Source organism: Protomyctophum bolini (genome assembly GCF_963924005.1).
Source record: "Protomyctophum bolini genome assembly, chromosome: 5".
In the NCBI taxonomy this organism is placed as follows: domain Eukaryota; kingdom Metazoa; phylum Chordata; class Actinopteri; order Myctophiformes; family Myctophidae; genus Protomyctophum; species Protomyctophum bolini.
Window position 1 is genome coordinate 10,712,024 of NC_137866.1, and position 17,641 is coordinate 10,729,664.

Genomic DNA, 17,641 nt, shown 5'->3' on the forward strand with positions numbered 1-17,641 from the left:
AAAAAGGGAAAAGAAAACATACAGTGAGTGGTGGGTGGATGGGGGATTCAGAATATTCCTTTAAAAAAATCACTACTCTGTGTGTGTGTGTGTGTGTGTGTGTGTGTGTGTGTGTGTGTGTGTGTGTGTGTGTGTGTGTGTGTGTGTGAAATGAAATGTTACAGAAGTGAGATCCTTTAAAGATTCTAATCAATGTATCTTCATTTTTTGACACACACACACACACACACACACACACACACACACACACACACACACACACACACACTCACACACACACACACACACACACACACACACACACACACACACACACACACACACACACACACACACACACACACACACACACACACACACACTTAGTTTAACTGAAAGGGGGCGCTGTTCCCTATGGCAGACGAAAAAGGAAGGTGGGTCGAGAGTAGACTGGAGAGTGAAGCAATGCTGGAGCGAGTCTGTCACAGTAGGCTGACTAGGGTATCAGTTCACTTTGCTTGCTATGCCTATCTCTGTTTGATACGGCAGACAAAAGTACAAGTTAAGGTCATCGTTTGTTTCTGCTGAGCTAAGAGATTCGTTTGCTCGTGTCTGTCTGCACGGAGGCTGGAAATCCTTGACGTGTTGTCAGAAGCCTAACTAACGTTAGCCACCAATGCTAACTCCTGCTAGTGTCCACACAACTCGTCAACAATCAATCGAAGACGGGACGTCTACCCTGGTGGCATAGACTAGAGTTTGGCTTTTTATTTTTTTGCCATCAGGAAAAATCTCTCATCATATTCCGCAATATTCGAGAAGACCACCTGCACCATTGACTATAAGGTAAGGTAATTTCGCTGGCCAGCTATTTAAAGACAGGAATTTTGGTCGCCCCCGCATGTAAACAATTGAACAGAGGTCAATATTTATGGTTTGTTGCTATTTTAGCAAGGGTTAACGTTACCTACAGTAATTTTTCGCAGATGGCTTTATCGTTCTAAAACAGTAACTTTCATGGTAGGCGAGCCTGTCTTTACTCATTCATCTCGACCCCCATGAATGCAGTTTCAGAGCCTCATGAAAAGTCAAGAGCAGCAGTTATTCTGAGAACCAGTGTGACAGGTTATTCTTTGGATGACAAGTCTGTACAGACCCAACAATTGCCCTTTAATGGAAACGTACTAGTAAAAAATGTTTACGGGGTAATAATACCGTACTCATGTATTTGGTGGTGGTTATTGGTCAATGACAATACCAATGAATGCCCGTCTATGAAACCCAATTTATACCCAGTAGGCTACAATTATTGGACTTGAGCCAAGAAATCAGGCTTCAATTTACACAGTACAAAGTATCTGTGACTGTGTGACTAAATCACTATTCACTGTAGTTCCTAGTTGTCAACCATGCTGTAATCTGTGCTCCGATAAGAAGTACATGCATAATATATATCATTTATTTTTGGCAAGTGTGGCACTGCCACATTTTCTAAATTGGCTGCCCATGGATTTGTCAGGCAAGTAATCTGATCTGATCTTTAACTACTCGTCTCGCTGTATAGTGAAACTCATTGTGCAAAAGTGCATATCATTGAATTTGGGACTGTTTGTTACTTGTGTACATCCACATCATGTTCCCTTTCTTGTGGTAATTAATTTAGTATGTATTCTTTAAAATTTATTCTTTTTTATATAGGTGAGCTATGTTGGCAAAGGCAACGTGACCCAGGAGGGGTGCAGCTCTCTGTTAGCCAGAACAGACACCATGGATGGGTTTCAGCCACCTGCCACAGAGCAGGGGGAGAGGGTGAATGGCCACTGTGAGCCAAACATCCCCCAGGCAATGGCTGACATGAGGAGGATGGCACCAGAGGCTGAGTCTGGAGCCTCAAATAGAGGCAGGAGGACAGTAGTGCAGGTTCCGACCGAGCTGAAAGCCAGGCAAGATGTTGAGCAGGATGGAGAGAAGGAAGAGTCGGAAAACAGAGGGGGATCTGCTACTTCAAGAGTTGTTTTTAAAGACTATCGGACAGCAGAGAAAGAGATGCTAGAACAGGATGTGAACGATGATTACAGCCCAACCAGAACTAGAGCTTCCACCAACTACACAGGTAAGATAACACAACTCTAATGTCACGCAGAGCTTACACAGAACCTTATTTGAGCATTTTTTATCACAGTTAAAGCTGCACTACGTATGTGTAGATCTGGATTTGAACCCTGTTTCCTGCGGAAGTGCTGACATTGTTTACCCCTGAGATCATACCTTTCTGCTTGCTCAGGGGATAAATTGAATGTTGACCATCAGGTCAAAATTTGTGTCATGTCCTGTGTCTAGGTGAGACATAACCTTTGACATGATCTAAATCAGTGGTTCCCAAAGTGGGGTCAAGGGACCCCCAGGGGTCCATGAGGGAGTTCCAGTGGGTCCCAGCTAAATGATAATTAGGAACCCTTACCAAATGGACTCTTATGGGTCTGTAACTCGGAGTGTACAAATGGAACCAAATGGACTCTAACGGCCCGGGTCCATTTGGTTCCTTTTGTATTTTGTACACTCTCAGAGATAAATTAACATTGATTTTACAATATAAATTGGGGTCCCAGAGATAGAAATACCATTAAATGGGCTGGGGGTCTTTACTCTGTAGACCAGCGGTTCCCAAACCCTTTTGGCCATGCACCCCCTGTTACCTCCTGACCTAGCTGACACACCCCCCACACATTTCATATTTAACCACATATATGAACCTGAATATGGCATATACATGCAGCTTATAGGCCATATATTGGCATGCTATGTTAATATATAAATAAAACCATAGCACCACCATTAATTAGCCTTTTCATGTCGTGCACGGCCCCTAGAAGGTGCCCGTGCACCACAAGGGGTGCACACATGCTGTATAGTGTAGACCATTGGTTCCCAACCTTTTTTATACTGAAGAACCACCTCAGAAAATATCTGTCTCTCCAAGTACCACCATAATAACTGATTTTAAAATACCGGAGCGTAGACCTGCCCTTTTTTGTTCCATTTCCAAGCCAATAATGCTGCTGCTCTGACAAAAATCGTAATCACTAATCAGCACAACTAGTGATATTTCTGATATTTCATGAATCATAAAAAAGTACATGGTGCTTCTTTAAATAAATGAATTATTTACAAATTATGGTAACTTACATGAGGATAATATAGAAATATAAGATGTTAATTGTATAGCTCTATTCATGGTGACATGTTAATATTCTACTCTGTCCCCAATATCATTTATATCTTTATGAAGACCTTTCTCAAACATCATCTCCTTCACTGTCGGAGCAGCTACGTCTTGGGCAAGAGGACAGCACAGGTGCTGGGATCAATATGGAGTGCAAGATCTGTGGGGACAAGGCCTCTGGCTTCCACTATGGCGTACATGCCTGTGAAGGCTGCAAGGTATGGGTGTTAGTGGCTTACAGTTCATTAGATGTCTTTCAGATAAAAAAGAATGATAATGGCATTTCCTGAGCTGTGCTGAGGCTGCTGTCTTCTTTCCCTGAATAACTAAAGAATACATCGCATGGATGCACCTGGGACGTATCCTCAGTGATGTATCCTGAGCTGAGGTCAATGGGGATTCGGGTCTTCCAACAACACCCCTCACTCAGGCGACCCAGCCGTGGTGATCAAGTCCCGACTTACGTCCCAGTAGCTACCCTCAATCAGTCCCACTAGTAGGGCAAAACCAGGGCCACACAATCCGTTGGAACTACTCCAGAACCTACGCCCAGGACCTGTGCGTTGCACCAGAGTCCCAGCACCAGACGGTTCATTCAGGAGTGGTGGGCAATGGTTCCGGACCGTAGGGAAATGGTGCTGCGGCTCTGCTTGCTGCTTGCATGTCCCTCCTAAAGGCCTCACCGAGGGTTGTTGGGCTTCCTCCTCACGGAGGACACAGGCTGGGGCGCTAACCCATACTGCTCACCCGGGTGCCGTCTACATTCCGGCTGTCACCCGTCTCTCCAGTGGTCACCAGATCACATAGTCTATTCCTATGAGTCACTATAAATAGAAAACTAGAACAAATAAATACGATATAAGACCCTTCTAGGTCAAAACGTTGGTTTCTTATTTTTAAATATATTTTGCATCGTGGTTACGAGTGTGCAGCCTTTTTTTTACCTTCTATGCTGTCTTGTTTGTAACACAGGGGTTTTTCCGACGGACAATTCGAATGAAGCTGGAGTATGAGCGATGTGAGCGCATCTGCAAGATTCACAAAAAGAATCGCAACAAGTGCCAATATTGTCGCTTCCAGAAGTGCCTTTCTTTGGGAATGTCCCATGATGGTGAGGGCGGAAAAGCTATGGCTCAACTATTGAGGTGGCACGGTAATAATGCAAATGTGAAGAATAATATAAATGTTTTCCCAGCGATCAGATATGGACGTATGCCTGAAGCAGAGAGGAAGAAATTGGTGGCAGGCCTTCTGGCAGAGGAAATGAACATCTGCAACCCTGGGAGCTTAGATCTTAAAGGCCTGGCTAAGCAGGTCAACACTGCCTACCTGAAGAATCTCAGCATGACCAAGAAGAAGGCCCGTAGCATCCTGACAGGCAAAGCAAGCTACGATTCGGTACGTCACAGCCTCAGAACAACTGATCTGAGCTGGCTAACTTGATTGTTTTACTGTCTGTATATAGAATAATTTATGTACGACAAAGAAGAAATCCTGTACATTTCCCCTCTCTTACCACTTTTCTATCATTCATGTTCATTTAGTAAGATAAGATCAGTCGCCATGACTCGCCAGGGACAGCGCAGCAGTTAAATAGAATACAGATTACAGGGAAAGAAAGTATTGTAAGTATTGGCTGCAAGCCTTGCGCATCATATTGGTTGCTTGTAATATTGGTGGTGTCAAGACATTTAAGCGTTTTCTACTGTTGCTGTCAATGTAAATCAGTGGCAGTCGAAGAGTGGCCACTTGGGAATCGGAAGGTTCTCGGTTCAATCCTGGCCTCCCCCTCTGTTACTGTCAAAGAGACTGAACCCTAAAAGCCCCTGATGAGTAGGTTGGTGCCTTGCATGGTATCCTCCGGCATCTGTGTGTGGATGGGTGAAGGTAATGCAGGCGTGATATAAATGCACCTGATGTTCCTGATAAAATCAAGCGTTCAAATGGTGTAATAGAAGCAGTTTGTTTTGATTCCTTGTGTATAACAGAGAGCCCACAAATTACTTCTTAATTTTTTTAATATCAATATTTTTATTCTTTGAAGTGGCCACTGAAAAGGAGATTATTCTTATTCTTCCTTTCAGCCCTTTGTGATCCATGACATGGACACTCTCTGGCAGGCTGAAAGTGGATTGGTGTGGAGCCAGTTGGTTCCAGGTGCACCCCTGACCAAGGAGATTGGGGTCCATGTGTTCTACCGCTGTCAGTGCACTACAGTGGAGACAGTCAGAGAACTCACAGAGTTCGCCAAGAGCATTCCAGGGTTTGAGGACCTCTTCCTTAATGACCAGGTATGCTGTCAGAAAATGTGTCATAGAATAAAATTGTATGTTGTATGTCTTTACGTTAGCATGTCTGTATTGCTCAGTCAATGTCTCACTGCATTCTGTAGGTGACTTTGCTCAAGTACGGGGTACACGAGGCTATTTTCGCCATGCTCCCCTCTCTCATGAACAAAGATGGACTGTTGGTGGCCAACGGCAAAGGCTTTGTGACAAGGGAGTTCCTGCGGAGTCTTCGGAAGCCCTTTAGTGACATCATGGAGCCCAAGTTTGAGTTTGCTGTCAAATTCAACTCCTTAGAGCTGGATGACAGCGACCTGGCTATGTTTGTTGCTGCCATCATTCTCTGTGGAGGTGAGCCCAAACTAAGAATATCAATGGCTGTTTATATATCTAAGACGATCTAAGAATATCAATGGCTATTTATAGATCTAATGTGTGTGTGTGTGTGTGTGTGTGTGTGTGTGTGTGTATACTGTATGTTTAAAAATGAACTTGACCACTATTGTTATATACGTATCCTCCAGGTACCTTTTCAGAATGCCGCTATAACATGGCTAACTGGGTTCTCCTGTTGTCTCCTATCCTATGTCCTTCCAGACCGTCCAGGGCTACAGAACGTGAAGCTTGTAGAGCAGAGTCAGGACAGCATTCTCCAGTCCCTGGACCAGCATCTCCAAGTAAACCACCCTGAATCTCTCTACCTCTTCCCCAAATTGTTGCAGAAGATGGCGGACCTGCGGCAGCTTGTCACCGAAAATGCCCTACTGGTCCAGAAAATCAAAAAGACTGAGTCTGAGACCTCACTGCACCCTCTACTACAGGAGATCTATAAAGACATGTATTAGTGCACAGACTGTTAAATACCATTTCAGGATGAAATGGTAGAAGTTTTTCATACACAAAATCCTGTATTGGCATTGCTTTGAACACAAGCATATTTTATTGTTAGCTGCAAAGGCAGACAGTTTTAATACTGTAGTTACATAGTGCTAACACAAACAACAAAGACGGTTTGATGTCAAAATGTTGTTCCAGCTCAGGGTCTGGAATCATGTGTTCTAGTTCAAGTTCTAGTTTTTCAGAACGGTCACTTAGCTGACTGACTGATGTATTGTTTTAATTTTTAAGAGACACTCTGCAGTCAAGTTTCTACTTAAAATTAGCTGAGGGATGCAGATGAAGAGACTTAACCCCACTGATATTGCCTCAGTTTTGCTGTAAAGGGAGAATTTACATTTTCCTATTCTATTGGCTATTTTGTCCAATGTAAAAAAAGAAATGAATATATATATATATATATATATACACACATACACACATGATCAACAATTAAGGTCTAATATTTCTACAATTGCTGTTTGATACTGATGCATTGTGCATGTGCGCATGTATACTTACTAATATTACGTAAGACCATTTTTCAAATATCGTATTTTTTTAAAACATTTTGGACAAAATAGCCAATTTTACATTGAGGTGCCCAGATGTCCTATATCCACATACTATACTGTATGGTATAGGTCAAAATAGAGACCATTAAGTTGTCAGGTTGTACTGTACTAGAATTTATTATAATGCCAAGGTCTGTGGTTATTTTGTTTTCACTTAATCGCAGGCTTTTTGGTTCAACTACTTATGCATAATTGACTTGTTTACACATATTTTTACTACTGCAGCTGACTGTGGCTTTGTTTTATTAACACAATGTAAAGTGGACTAGGTTCATATAAGTATAAATCAATGTGTCTACATACCATTTCACTTAAATAAGGTAGTGTCTAACCCAAGTAACAGATTTCTGTTTATTTCAAAGACATGATGGGTAATCATAAATTACTGTGCTGCACAGTATAACATAATTAGACGGGGTATTGTTTTTAATTAAATTATAATTATATACACACGTATATATACTCTGTAATGATGAATGTGTGGTGTTTTTAAGAACAACACCAACAACACCAATAACCAACATTTTATGTAGTATAGAGTATAGATCTATAACAATCAGTTTTGAATGTTTGTACCAAAATTCCTACATTATTGCAACCAACCTTTATAATGATTACTTGGACCACAAGTAGGCAGGCCGTTGTGGGAAAAATAATCCATTCTGCTAAATAGATTCTGAAATCTGATTATTTTTTCCCATTTTTTTCCACTGTTAAATCTCTTGCTTGGGTTGACACAAGGCTGCCTTACAATATCTGGCCCTAAAGGATTTCCAAATTCAAGAATTTGAAAAACATGTTGCTTTCATTTCATATGATCTGATTCTCTTCTGTATTGTATTAATAATAATGACACCCTACTTCTATTATTCTATCAGTGTGTAGGTGCCATTCTGGAAAGCCAATGGGAAAATGTATCTACCTTATATCTACCTCTGTACGTGTTCCACCTCTTTGATAATATTTTCCCCCTGGCTGATATGATATCATTTCAGAATGTTGCCTTAAACATTGCTTTTAGTAACCTACACATTAAATATGATTGGTGTATGTGCAGTGTGCCAAACAAAAAGCTTGTCTCAAACGAATGAACTGACAAAACTATAATAAACAAGAGCATAACTATAAATCAAATATGTTAAATTACTTTAGGCTAAATGGTTACAATAACTATAGTATAGTCACATTTTAATTTACCATATATTAGCTATGCTGGTGTAGGCAGCTTTCTTCTCGAACATATTCCCAAATGAATGGATGACGAGTGACGACTGTACTACATTTCTATTGGTTGGCCAATTGAATTGGTAAAAGGAAAGGAAGGCTTGCTAAGTTAATAGGCCACGAGCGTTTGTTGAGACTGAAGAGAATGGAAAGGACAAGTTTTGCAGTTTGTAGGTAAGCATCTCAGAAAGTTTAACTGCTTGTCTTCCACAAACGTTATTAAGGAGACAACACAACATGATTAATGTAGGCCTACAATACATTATGAACGTCTATGTAATGAATTAAATATAATATAAATAATATAAACTCATATATAAATGCATGCTATTCTACTTTCTAACTGAACAAACTCCAAAGGTGGAGGAGTTAAATGATTTGTGTAGGTCTTTCGAGATTGGTTGTGTTGTCACCATAGGTTGTCACCCCAGTCACTGACTCGTCGGTGTGCACGACCACGTGGTGTGATTGTCTACTAATGAAATGTGACGTTGCCACTTTTAACTGCTTGTGTCGTTGTCTTCTTCTCTTGATTGAGCAGCTGCAACGAATCTCCGTCTGGAAAGTTTAGAGGTTTTTAGGCTATAGTTTGATAAAGATGGCAGACCGTTTTCCATATCCATATCACTCTAATCATGCTACTGGTCCTAATTTAACCTGCAGGTAGGAATAACGTTAACCGACTTTGACATTTTTACATCTCGACGTTTTACACACTACCCTTTTCTAGCAACTCTTAACAATTTAGGAGTAAAGTTTTTCCCTTGAATAATATTGTGGTTTGGCTTTGCTACCAACGTTGCAGAATGTGTATGGAGACCTTTTTGCAGTCTATGATGGAGACTGGAGCAATAGCAAACTATAACCATAACATTTTCCTATGTTGCGTTTATATTGAGATTGAATTAGCTTTGGTCCATATAGCTATCCCCGATACATGACTGTCATATATTCTGAATTTCTGACACTTGAGAGATCACCGACTTAATTGTTGTGATCCAATAGCTTAGATTAGAAGGTTATCTGCGAAGAGTTTTAAGAGTTAACTCCTATGTACCAGAGCTTATTGGACCCCTGTGGCTCAGGTGGTGCCAATAGACGTTGCCAAATGATTATAATGCTTCTCTTCTCTTTTTTTAAGGTCATTCCTAAATGGCTCTTGTAGCTTTGGTTCCAGATGTGCATATGTACACCAATGGCCAGCATTGCCATCAGCCCAAATATGCAGGTACTTCCAGAAAGGAGGATGCTGGTATGGTGATCGGTGCAGGTGAGTGGTCTGCTCTTTGTGTACTGAATATCTTTAGTACTGTAGGCTACCTTTTTAATTATCTGTACCCGTTTTGTGTCTGCAGATATCTTCATGTTCTTCAGCCTACTGGTGTAGAGGGTAGGAGAGGTTCAGCAGCTGATGTTCCTTCGTTTTATGCTGGCAATGTACTGCCTGATCGCAGAGGGTCTGAGCCTGCGCTCCGCCATCAGGTCCAGGAAATTGCAAGTGAAGAACTCAGACGGTCAGGATCTGTGTTAGCAAATGTATCACATGTACAGTACAACTCCAGGGACATGACAACAGATTATTCATCCAGCAGGCACATGATGACAAATACTGCTGAGGCAACAGGTATTGGTGGTATTAATTATTGCTGCTTAAAGGGCTACTTCATTTTTTACTTGCTTGCTGTGTTGTGATAAGGATGTATACATTTGGCAAACTTCCCATGCATTGTACAGACATTTGGCAGTCACTTGTATACAGAGCAATTTAACAAGTTCAATCAGAATAAATGGCATGTTGTCTTGAGAGCTCACTCTCCAGGCACTGGAAACTCTGCTAACTCTTGCTAACGAATGGCCTACTGCAATGCATAATTGTATGTAGGCTGGTGGACCTTCCAGCACCTAAAGACACGGCATGCAATGAGTTATGATTTACAATTGTCCTCGCAATGGAATGAAGTTGCCCAACTTAAGGATGCTGTACTTATGTTTTTCTCCAGCTGCCAAATGGAATCAAACTGATTCCCAGAAACCTCAGCTGAGTCCTGAAATGGCTCAGAGAGAGACAACTCATCAGGTTTTTATGCATTTGTACTGCGTTTTGTTTGTTTTGCAGAACAAGGTGCTTTCCTCACTAAGTAAGCTATATTTAATTGTCATATTATGTGTTAAGGAGCCTTCATCTGGAGGTGCTGCCTCTGTGAACCAAGATGAAACGGAGCCTTCAACCAGAGATGTAGATGGTGTTGGTGCTGCTGCCTCAGCTAACCAAGAGGAAACTGAGGCTTTCACCCAGAGTAAAGACGTGACCTGTGGAATCTGCATGGACACAGTCTATGAGAAGACCTGTTTACAGGAGCGACGTTTTGGCATCCTTCCTAACTGCAATCATGCCTTCTGTTTAAAATGCATCGTTACCTGGAGGAAGACTAAAGACCTCCGGGAGGAAGTGGTCAAGTATGTTTGTCTTATTTATATTTGAGTAATATATTATCACACAGCTCCATCATTTTAGCCATAATAATGTCATATATTATCACTTGGCTCCACTACATGCTGTGAAGGCTTGCACTTTTCATTCAGGTCATGCCCACAATGCCGTGTGAAGTCGCCGTTTTATGTCCCAAACAATTTCTGGGTTGAAGGTCAGGCAAAGGAAAGCCTTATTGCTACTTTCAAAGACAAATTCAGGTGAGTCCTTCACTCTGTCTAGGTTTATGCAATTTGATTCTTGACTGATATGATGTCTCTACAATGGCATCTATATCACACCAGGAAAAATATGGCATCCATTTACCCATCTACCCCCCCCCCCCCCCCCCCCCCCCCCACAGTAAGAAAAGATGCAGTTACTTCCTACAACACGGATGCTGTCCCTTCGGAGCGGAGTGCCTTTATTGGCATGATAAAGCTACCAAGATGCCACGTCCACCACGTACCCGCATGGTACTGTTATACATGTATGCCGTAGAAAATACATGTCAGGGCAACAGCAACTTCTATAACTTTCTTTTCTCTATGTAGCCCCGGAATGCTGAATTTCTGGCTGGAATGCTGGATGTTTTCCTCACTATGACCCTCTTGGAAGACTCTGATGACGACTTGGATGACCTCTATTTCAGTGATGAGTCTGACTTTTGACCTGCTACGAATGTCTGAACCAGGCTTTTCTCTTGTTCCCAGACAGTGGGTTTCTGACAGTGCAGTGGTTGCTATTCACTTTATTGTTCCCTTACACTTATTGGCTGCTCTTTGTGACTGCTGTGTATATAGAGTAGTCTTATTGAATCCTGCCTTGTAACAAGCTGATTGCCATTTGCTTGATAACTAGGGTAGTATTCTTGTTTAATATTTATTCGGCTGATTAAAGTTCTCTGGTTTGGCAGCCAGATTTTCTTTTTGCAATTGTTGAAGATGGTTCGTGTTTGGGCCCAATATCTCTGCCTACTGTTTTCTCAGTCTACCTCTCAGATCTATGCAAAATTTGCAGCATTTCTTTTAAAAGTGTACTGTGTATGAAAAATGTTAATTTTAAATAATGGTAACGCAGTTCTGTCACTAATGTTTGTTTCATAGCATGCTCTACTTGCATAGCATGCTCTCCTAACTAATGATGCACCTTTCCCTGTGTGGGCATGTCAGATTTTGTTTTAAAAACTTTTAATGTATGCATATTCGAAAGTAAATAAACGTTTCACATTTTTGCTTTACTCATGTGTTGTCCTGATTACTCTATCACCACCAGTCACACCCTCTTGGCAAAAAGCCTTTCTGTATCAGTTTGTGGCGTGCATCTGCATACCACCAGATGGCGATATGGGCAGGAAATGTGTAGGTGGAAAGTTCCACATTCTATAGTAGGTGGCGGTAATGCACCACTTAGGTTTGCCAACCGCCATAAAAGGCGAAAGAAGAATAATGTAAACAGACGGCGGTTGATTGCTTTCCTGTGCAGTACTTACAGAAGCTGCTGCTGTTATTTAAATTTGTTACATTATTTTCCTAGACAATGGACAAACTTGTAGATCTGAGCCGATTTGACGGACAAACAAAGTTACTGCTAAAGTCTGTTATGTCCGGAGTTCGCAACGCTCTGTGTGTCTTCCATAGGTTGCAACGTTCTAACCCAGTGTCTGTACACAAGTTTCTCGAAGCTCTTTGCCGAGAAGAGATTTATGCAGAGGATGTTGCCCAGCCACTCGTAGCGTGAGTAGAGACGAATCGGACGATGCAAATCGAATATTATGCACAGTAACCACATTAGAGTTATTCCTTTACAGATGTTACCAAAGGTACAGAGTGGAAGGCTCTGTTAGTCTGTTCCACTTCCATTCAGCCATAGGCCTACTGTGCCTGTCGGGTGCTGTTTTTGTGCACTTTTTCTCACTGGAAACGCTCTGCTACACCAGTATGTCCCAACATGTACCCTATGGGGTTCCCTGAGGGGCTTCAAAAAGCACAGGTCCATAAAGTGTACAAATGGACCCATTTGGCTCCATTTGTACACTGAGTTTGAGAACCAATTGGGCAGAATTCTCTACAGTCTATATGGGCTACACACTTTACTAAATGGAACAGAGCCTTCATTAGCATCATTGGTAATACATGTAAAGTAAGGAAGAGGTCAAATTTCTTTATGCTGCTGAGCCGAGTACTATTAAGTTAGATATTTTGTTTTGAAGGATATCATGTATTTACATATAATTTAACCCATGATCTAGCACTATAGCAACAATAGTTTAATTTCACAGAGTAGAATTGTAAATTGTAGCCCAATTCAAATAATGTGATGTATAAACATGAATATTCAGATCATAGGTTTCACTCTCCACTAATACTTCCCAGCTATACAGTATACAGTAATTGGATTCCAACATTCAAAATTCTGTTATGGGGGGCCCTGGCAGAATATTGTCCCTGGTATAATATTGTGAAATGGTGGTCCACCTCCAAGGGGGCCCTTGACATTAAAATGTTTGGGAACTGATGATCTACACTGGCATACAGTAACATAACATACAATTGAATTTAGACCCCTTTCTCTTCTCTCCAGTAGGCCACTGGTGTGCCTGTTGCCACGAGCATTCCAACAGAACCTTTTATCTTTCATCCATTTGGTCCATCCAGCACTTCCACAGACCAGTGTGATTCACCTGCTTGACTGCCTCAGCCAGGAGCCTGGTCCAAGCCCCTGGATCAATGCCCTGGTTAGACAGCTACAAAGAGACCTAGGGGATACTAGGGGTGAGCCCCTGCACACTCCGCTGTGCAGCCAGAGGCTGAAAGGGTTGTTTGCACATTTAGTTGGTCCTGGACAGGTGGGAGGATGGATTACATGCTTTAGTGGTGAAAACGTAGAACTTTCATCTCAGAGTGGACCAGAAATCCCAGGTGAGGGAACTCAACAAAGGAAAAGGAAGAGCAGCTGTGTGACTGTTGACTCAGATCCCGAAGAAATTGGACAGCAGACTAAACGAATAAAGATGGACCATGGTCCTGCAGAGGATGTCTATAGAGGTGATGGGTTCACTGGAGTTAATCTTCCTAGAGAGGACACATTGGTAAACATAGCTGATGTGTCCTCAATACTCTCTGCTGAACCAGAGCTGCCAGCTGAAGCTGCAGCTGACAGTGATTCCCTGCCTGAACATATAAAGGTAAAACACACACACACACACACACACACACACACACACACACACACACACACACACACACACACAGTTCTTTATTATGTTTACATCCACATGAGTAACATATGCCACTACATCAACATCAAACAAACTGTTGTGTTATTTTCTTGTTTCAGGCTTGTATCCCTCAAATCAAAGAATTATTGGAATGCCAAGAAGAGGTAAGAAGACTTATTTAATAACAAATTGACCATTATATTTAATTGTGATTTACTCCATTGTGCTCCATTTTCAGTGGGACCAGAGCTCCACAGACACGTTCAGGGTGCTGAATGAGTGTGACCCCACCCAAGTACGTAATTCAATTACGTATTTATTATCGTAGCCACCAATTTCATTTTTTATGAAATATCTGATCAGGTAACTCCTACTGGAGTACCTATTTGATCAATCTTTTATACTGTAGTTTGGAATCTCTGGATATTGTAAAAATATAATTATTGACCTACTTAAGATTGTTTTAACTGATGCCTCACCTTTTCTCTCCTTGGCAGGTGGAGGTGTTATGCAGCATGCTTCATTTGTCAGACACACCAGAACAGAACTTACCTCAGCTATGCAGCTCTATTTTGGCCTGCTCTGACCTGAGCCACAGCACGGCTGTCACACTCATCAAGAAGCTCCTATTGGGAAAGGTACTTCTCAGGATACCTAGAGAGAATGCAATGTTCATCAGTGTGTTTGATACTAACAAGACACACTGTTTGTGTATCTGCAGGTCCTTTCCCTCTCAGAGCCAGCCTCCAGATGTCTTGTCACTGCGGTCACATCACTTTGTAGTCGCTATCCCAGACCAACCATCCATGCCCTAATTGGACCTGTTCTAGAACAGTCAAACATAGGTGAGGGTAGTTATAGTTGTATTGCGCAACGTATATTAGTTGTATACGCATTCATAAACTTGGCTTTAGATTGTTGGCCCTTTTCTCTTTTTTTTTTACACTTAAGCATTATTTAAAAAATAGCCCAAAGCAAGGAGATTGCTTATTTTACACATGAAATGGTGCCAACCAGTGTTCCCCTGACTCTGTTGATATGACAACCACTATCTAATGTTACATTTTAAACTGATTTTTCTTCTCCCTCATTCAGGGAATTCACAAGCTGAATTGCTGATCAGACTGATAGAGACCTGCCTTGAACCCCAGTTCAGACTACTTGTGCTTCCGTAAGAATGCCTATTATGTCTAGAACAGACATGAAATGACTTCCATTATAAAGGCCTGAAGGGAAAAACGGAACACATTGTGGAAGTAGTATTTAATAAAAAAAATGTTTATATGCTTATTTGTCCCCCACCCACCCACCAACCACCTAGAATGATATGTACAGGAGTATGGAATGAGGCAGGAATCTCTGTCATCCACTGTTTACTAGACTCCAAGGTGAGTAACACTTTGTGCTGTAAATGTTAGGTTAGGAAGAAATTCCCCTTTAATCACAAGGATAATACACATGACTTATTATATTTATTTTATCCCCAGCTTGAGTTGAATGAAGAGCAATTCACAGATTTCATTGATCAGCTGGTCAGCCAGGCTCCTCAATTCACAAAATCTATGAAGTATGCAAAAATGATGCTCACTGTCCTGACCAAGTATTGCAGCCATGTAAGTTTGTTGTTGTTGTTAATGTCAAGAGTAAAGGTCCCTGCACTGTTGCGTTTTTCGGATTTTTAGCAGCGTTTTTCCGCCAGTTTTCCAAAAAACGCGTCCAGTCTGCAAGGACCTTAAGAGCAGAGACATTTTGTTAGTTAAATTGTGCGAATGCTTTATTGTGTTTTAATCATATTTTTGTTCAGGTGACTGGTGCACACAAGCACTCCCTGCAATGCTGTTTGATGTCAAATGAGACCTTCCTGAAAAAGGCCCTTCAAGCTGCTTTGAAGAAAATCACAGACACATAAAACTGTATTTCTTGATTCAGCGAAATGTTAAATACCAGTATCTGTTTTGGGGTGTTTCAAAAATGTAATTCTGTAAAAGAAAATCTGTGTGTGTGTGCGTGCGCGCACACACACACACACACACACACACACACACACACACACACATATATAATTACAATGTAAATAAAGAATGGGCCCCCATGAGGATTATGAAAACCATTCGTCCCTGCTCGTGTCCAATGCATTCCGTAAACTTCTGGTTGTCCCTTTTCAATAGAAGTCTATGTAGAAGAGACTGGCCCCATGAAGTGAACGGAGTTGTCGTAACACTGTCTAAAGCGTTATTCATACCCGTAGTCTGATTTATCGGTGGTGAGGTGACCACCGCAACTACAACATGATGTCACGGAGCCGCGGTGAAGAGCAAACCACCGCTCTCCCCAGCCCTTCTATCTGTTTTTACTCACCACCGCTCAACGTTGTGGTCAACTCACCACTGGAGCGGTGGTCACCTCACCACAGAAAATCCAGACTATGATGAATAGGCCTTTACTCTATGGCTCTGCTATGCAACAACCTTTATTTAATGTACTATACGTATGTATATGGAGTTCTATAGTTGTTTTTCCTTTTTTTTTTTAACACAAACAACAAAGTTATTAATACAACAATACAACATCAGAGCCGGTGGGGGTTACTAATAGAAAACATTAAAGAGTGAACACAAAGCAACAGTTATTGCAGCATTCTTATTTTTAAATAGTTAAAATTTGTTTTAATGTACTGCTTGGCCTCAATCTCAAATACAATGAATGAAGGTATGGAATGACTACATTTCAATTTATGTATATGAAATTTAACTAGAATAATGATCAAATTAATTATGTATACTTTTTCTTATTACTATTATTACCTAAGTCAGAGTCAATATTACCAGTAAGCTCGTACATATTTGGGTTTTTTTAAGTTAAGTTATTTTTAAGTTAAGTTTTTAACTTAGCCATAACCATACGAGTAAGACGCGCAAACGCGGGAAGCGAACGCAGCTCGTACATATTTGGGTTTTGGACGTATAGCTGCTTTGGGGACTCCTTATATGGTGCCCCTTTTGTGCCCCTTTTTGTGAGCTGAGTGGACCTGGCCCCTTTTGTGCCCATATATGGAGCTGAGTGATTGCTGATGCAACACACTCCATATTTGGATAGCGGGACAGACAGACACACACACACACAGACAGACATGATCTGCTAGGTCTCATAGTAAGTGCTCACTGCATTCGCAATAAGGAGTCCCCAAAGCAGCTATACGTCCAAATATGGAGTGTGTTGCATCAATCACAAACAAATCACTCAGCTCCATATATGGGCACAAAGGGGGGACACACACACAGACAGACATGATCTGCTAGGTCTCATAGTAAGTGCTAATTGCATTCGCAATTAACAATATACCCGGATACATCCTTCCAAAACTTGTTAATGTGGGTGTTGTCCATGGTGTTGTCACGGAAACGGTCGACAACGTGACGTCAGGCCATGACGTCACGTTACCCTATTAAAGTAAAGTTAAAGTAAAGTATGGTCAGTCAGTCAGAAGAAGATCAATAACATAACATACTACAAGTAAATATATCATACAGTAAGTATCCTATATAGAGAGTGAGTACGCAGGGAATCGACGTGGTCAATTACCCGGATGTGTGTCTCAAAAAATACAAATATAGATTTGTGTGTGTATTTATTTAAATAAGTTGTAACATATTTTCTATTATACTAAAAAATAAATTTCGCTTTATAATACCATACCGCATGAGGAAATATAAATGTCCTTACCAATATGGCTGACTTTTAGAGACGCCAGTCAGCAGTTTGCAGCCTTTATTTTTGCGCAATTTCCTG

At 41.3% G+C, this 17,641-nt stretch overlaps 3 protein-coding genes across 4 annotated transcripts; all 3 read left to right on the plus strand.

The window, feature by feature from the left end:
• Positions 1-442: 442 nt before the first annotated feature.
• Positions 443-8,057, plus strand: ppardb (peroxisome proliferator-activated receptor delta b). Its single transcript, XM_080763508.1, has 8 exons — positions 443-825; positions 1,678-2,092; positions 3,269-3,420; positions 4,175-4,313; positions 4,398-4,600; positions 5,287-5,493; positions 5,595-5,838; positions 6,085-8,057. Exons 2-8 carry the CDS (start codon positions 1,747-1,749, stop codon positions 6,330-6,332), a joined length of 1,539 nt encoding a protein of 512 aa, XP_080619634.1. The 5' UTR covers positions 443-825; positions 1,678-1,746; the 3' UTR covers positions 6,333-8,057.
• Positions 8,058-8,399: 342 nt separating this feature from the next.
• mkrn4 (makorin, ring finger protein, 4) lies at positions 8,400-11,303 on the plus strand (the record flags this gene model as incomplete). The annotated part of the gene is made up of 9 exons (XM_080764886.1): positions 8,400-8,408; positions 8,581-8,624; positions 9,304-9,432; positions 9,518-9,660; positions 10,163-10,239; positions 10,336-10,619; positions 10,746-10,853; positions 10,997-11,108; positions 11,187-11,303. 9 exons carry the CDS (start codon positions 8,400-8,402, stop codon positions 11,301-11,303), a joined length of 1,023 nt encoding a protein of 340 aa, XP_080621012.1.
• An 820-nt stretch (positions 11,304-12,123) lies between these two features.
• Positions 12,124-15,761, plus strand: fance (FA complementation group E; the record flags this gene model as incomplete). 2 transcript variants are annotated; one of them, XM_080763389.1, is made up of 10 exons in its annotated part: positions 12,124-12,368; positions 13,216-13,819; positions 13,972-14,016; positions 14,091-14,147; positions 14,350-14,490; positions 14,574-14,697; positions 14,948-15,023; positions 15,174-15,240; positions 15,340-15,465; positions 15,657-15,761. In XM_080763389.1, exons 1-10 carry the CDS (start codon positions 12,172-12,174, stop codon positions 15,759-15,761), a joined length of 1,542 nt encoding a protein of 513 aa, XP_080619515.1. In that variant the 5' UTR covers positions 12,124-12,171. The 2 variants fall into 2 exon arrangements, with proteins under 2 accessions (XP_080619515.1, XP_080619516.1); XM_080763390.1 differs by having other exon boundaries at positions 13,219-13,819.
• Between the last annotated feature and the right edge of the window lie 1,880 nt (positions 15,762-17,641).